Genomic DNA, 1,938 nt, shown 5'->3' with positions numbered 1-1,938 from the left:
GATAATCAACATTTATCATTAATTCATTAATTTATCAAATAAAAGATAAACAAATGAATAAAATAAATTACATAAATAAAATAACGTTAAATAATTTGTATCAATAAATTAAACAATTTTTTTATTTCACATTTCAATTTTTGTAATAAAAAATACATCCTTTATTTCATCATTATTTTCATCTTTTATTATCTCTTTTTGAATTATTCTTTTTTATCTTCTTTCATTTTATATTCTCAACTTTCTACTTTTATTCTTTTCATCTTCTTCTATTCCTAATTTCACTTTTTTCTTTTATATCACTCTTTCTCTTTATTTTTCTCTTATTTCCTTTTTTTTCGTTGCCTATCTACATACATTCAGTATATTTTCGATATTTAATTTCCCTTTATTGTCTTTATATTTTGTAGTGGTGTTTCCCATTTTCTTCTTCTATTTTATTTTCAAGATGAATAACAATTAATTTCAATTATAATTACTTGTTATAATAGAGTGTATCCCAAATATAATTGATGTGCTGTTTGACACATACAAATACCAAATTCCTCCTTCTCCTCTCATTCCCATCACAATAACACTCACAATATTTCCAATGTATGTTATCATCCACACTGGTATATTCAATCTTGCCATCATCTTATTAACTCTCTCTTTATTTTTCAAATACATCATTATGATAATCATTGTACTTATCAAATAAGTAATTCCTCCACTTTCACTCTTCCAATATGAAATCATTCCATTCATTAATCCACTAAAGATAATATAAATCATTTTATACTTCTCTCCATTCTTCTTAATCCTCTCAACTACCTCTTTACTTGTTTTTGGAATAACAATCACACTACATTTCAGTGTTTTGTACTCCTTCTTTATTTCTTCAATCATTCTGTTCTTTTCAAGTTCTTTTCCTTTTCTTCAAACACAACCAATTTGTATGAAGTGATGTATTTTATTATTGTTGATGTTGAAGTGGAATTGATTAATGAATTGTGTAAAAACACAAACAACTAATTAATAAATGAGAAGATAATGAATATCATGTTATTTTAATGTTAAAAAGAAAGAAAAGAAATAAAAAGACAATAAAAAGACAATAAAAATGATGAAGATTAATGATATATGAAAAGAAGATGATGAAAAGAAAGAGAATAAATGAAGTAGTCAGAAATAAGAAATATAAACATTGTTATGAATGTGATGATAAATAAATAATGTATGAAATGATATTTGTTTTCAATAAGAATAAGAAATGATTAATGATTAATAAAATTGAGATGTGGTTTATTACAAAATATGAAATGAATGATAATATGAGAAAGAAAATGATGATGATGACCATCAATTAACACACAAAATAAAATGAAAATTATTTGTATTAACATTATCAATTAAATAACCATTTAATTTATAAAATGTTTATAAATTATTTTAAATCATCTCTTATGATTTCATTGTTTATTCTTGTTATTAACACATTAATCTCTTCTATTTCTTTGAACTATCAATTTCTTATTTCATTTATTTTTCTTTATCATAATTGATTGTTTCAATAAAAATTGAATTATTGAATGAAATTAAAACCACCATTAATTTAATTCTTATTTAATAGGAACTTACACATTACATTTGGTTGTTTATGATGGACGTAAGTCATCTCATTCGAGTAGATGTATTTCAATTTATTTCCATCATAAACAATAACCATTATTCTCAATCTTTTATCAGAAGAAATGAACCATTTCAAAGAGAAACAAGAAGAAAAGAAATTAATAGAGTTAGAAAGGATTCCAACAAGAAATAATTAAAGTATCAACAAGGAGTGGAAAAGCATTTGAAAAGAGAAAATAAAGAAAGAAATGTTATTGTATTTTAGAAAATGACAAATTAATTATAATAAAATAGTACTATTATTTAATTTAATCTTTTTTGTTTTAT

The 1,938-nt window shown here is 22.4% G+C and overlaps 1 protein-coding gene across 1 annotated transcript, besides 5 other annotated features; it reads right to left on the bottom strand.

Annotated features, from left to right (window-relative positions):
• Positions 1 to 33: 33 nt before the first annotated feature.
• Positions 34 to 94: a microsatellite.
• A 66-nt stretch (positions 95 to 160) lies between these two features.
• Positions 161 to 339: a microsatellite.
• Positions 340 to 465: 126 nt separating this feature from the next.
• On the bottom strand, positions 466 to 888 carry EDI_014680 (uncharacterized protein; the record flags this gene model as incomplete). Its single annotated transcript, XM_001734351.1, has 1 exon — positions 466 to 888. The coding sequence occupies one exon, from the start codon at positions 886 to 888 to the stop codon at positions 466 to 468; it is 423 nt and encodes a 140-aa protein (XP_001734403.1).
• Positions 889 to 1,057: 169 nt separating this feature from the next.
• Positions 1,058 to 1,160: a microsatellite.
• Positions 1,161 to 1,354: 194 nt separating this feature from the next.
• Positions 1,355 to 1,437: a sequence feature (AT_rich).
• A 447-nt stretch (positions 1,438 to 1,884) lies between these two features.
• Positions 1,885 to 1,924: a sequence feature (AT_rich).
• Positions 1,925 to 1,938: the final 14 nt, after the last annotated feature.

This window comes from Entamoeba dispar, genomic scaffold (assembly GCF_000209125.1).
Source record: "Entamoeba dispar SAW760 scf_1105229458227 genomic scaffold, whole genome shotgun sequence".
NCBI lineage: Eukaryota > Evosea > Mastigamoebida > Endamoebidae > Entamoeba > Entamoeba dispar.
The sequence above is the reverse complement of the archived record's forward strand: the minus strand, read 5'-3'. Positions and strand labels throughout refer to the sequence as shown.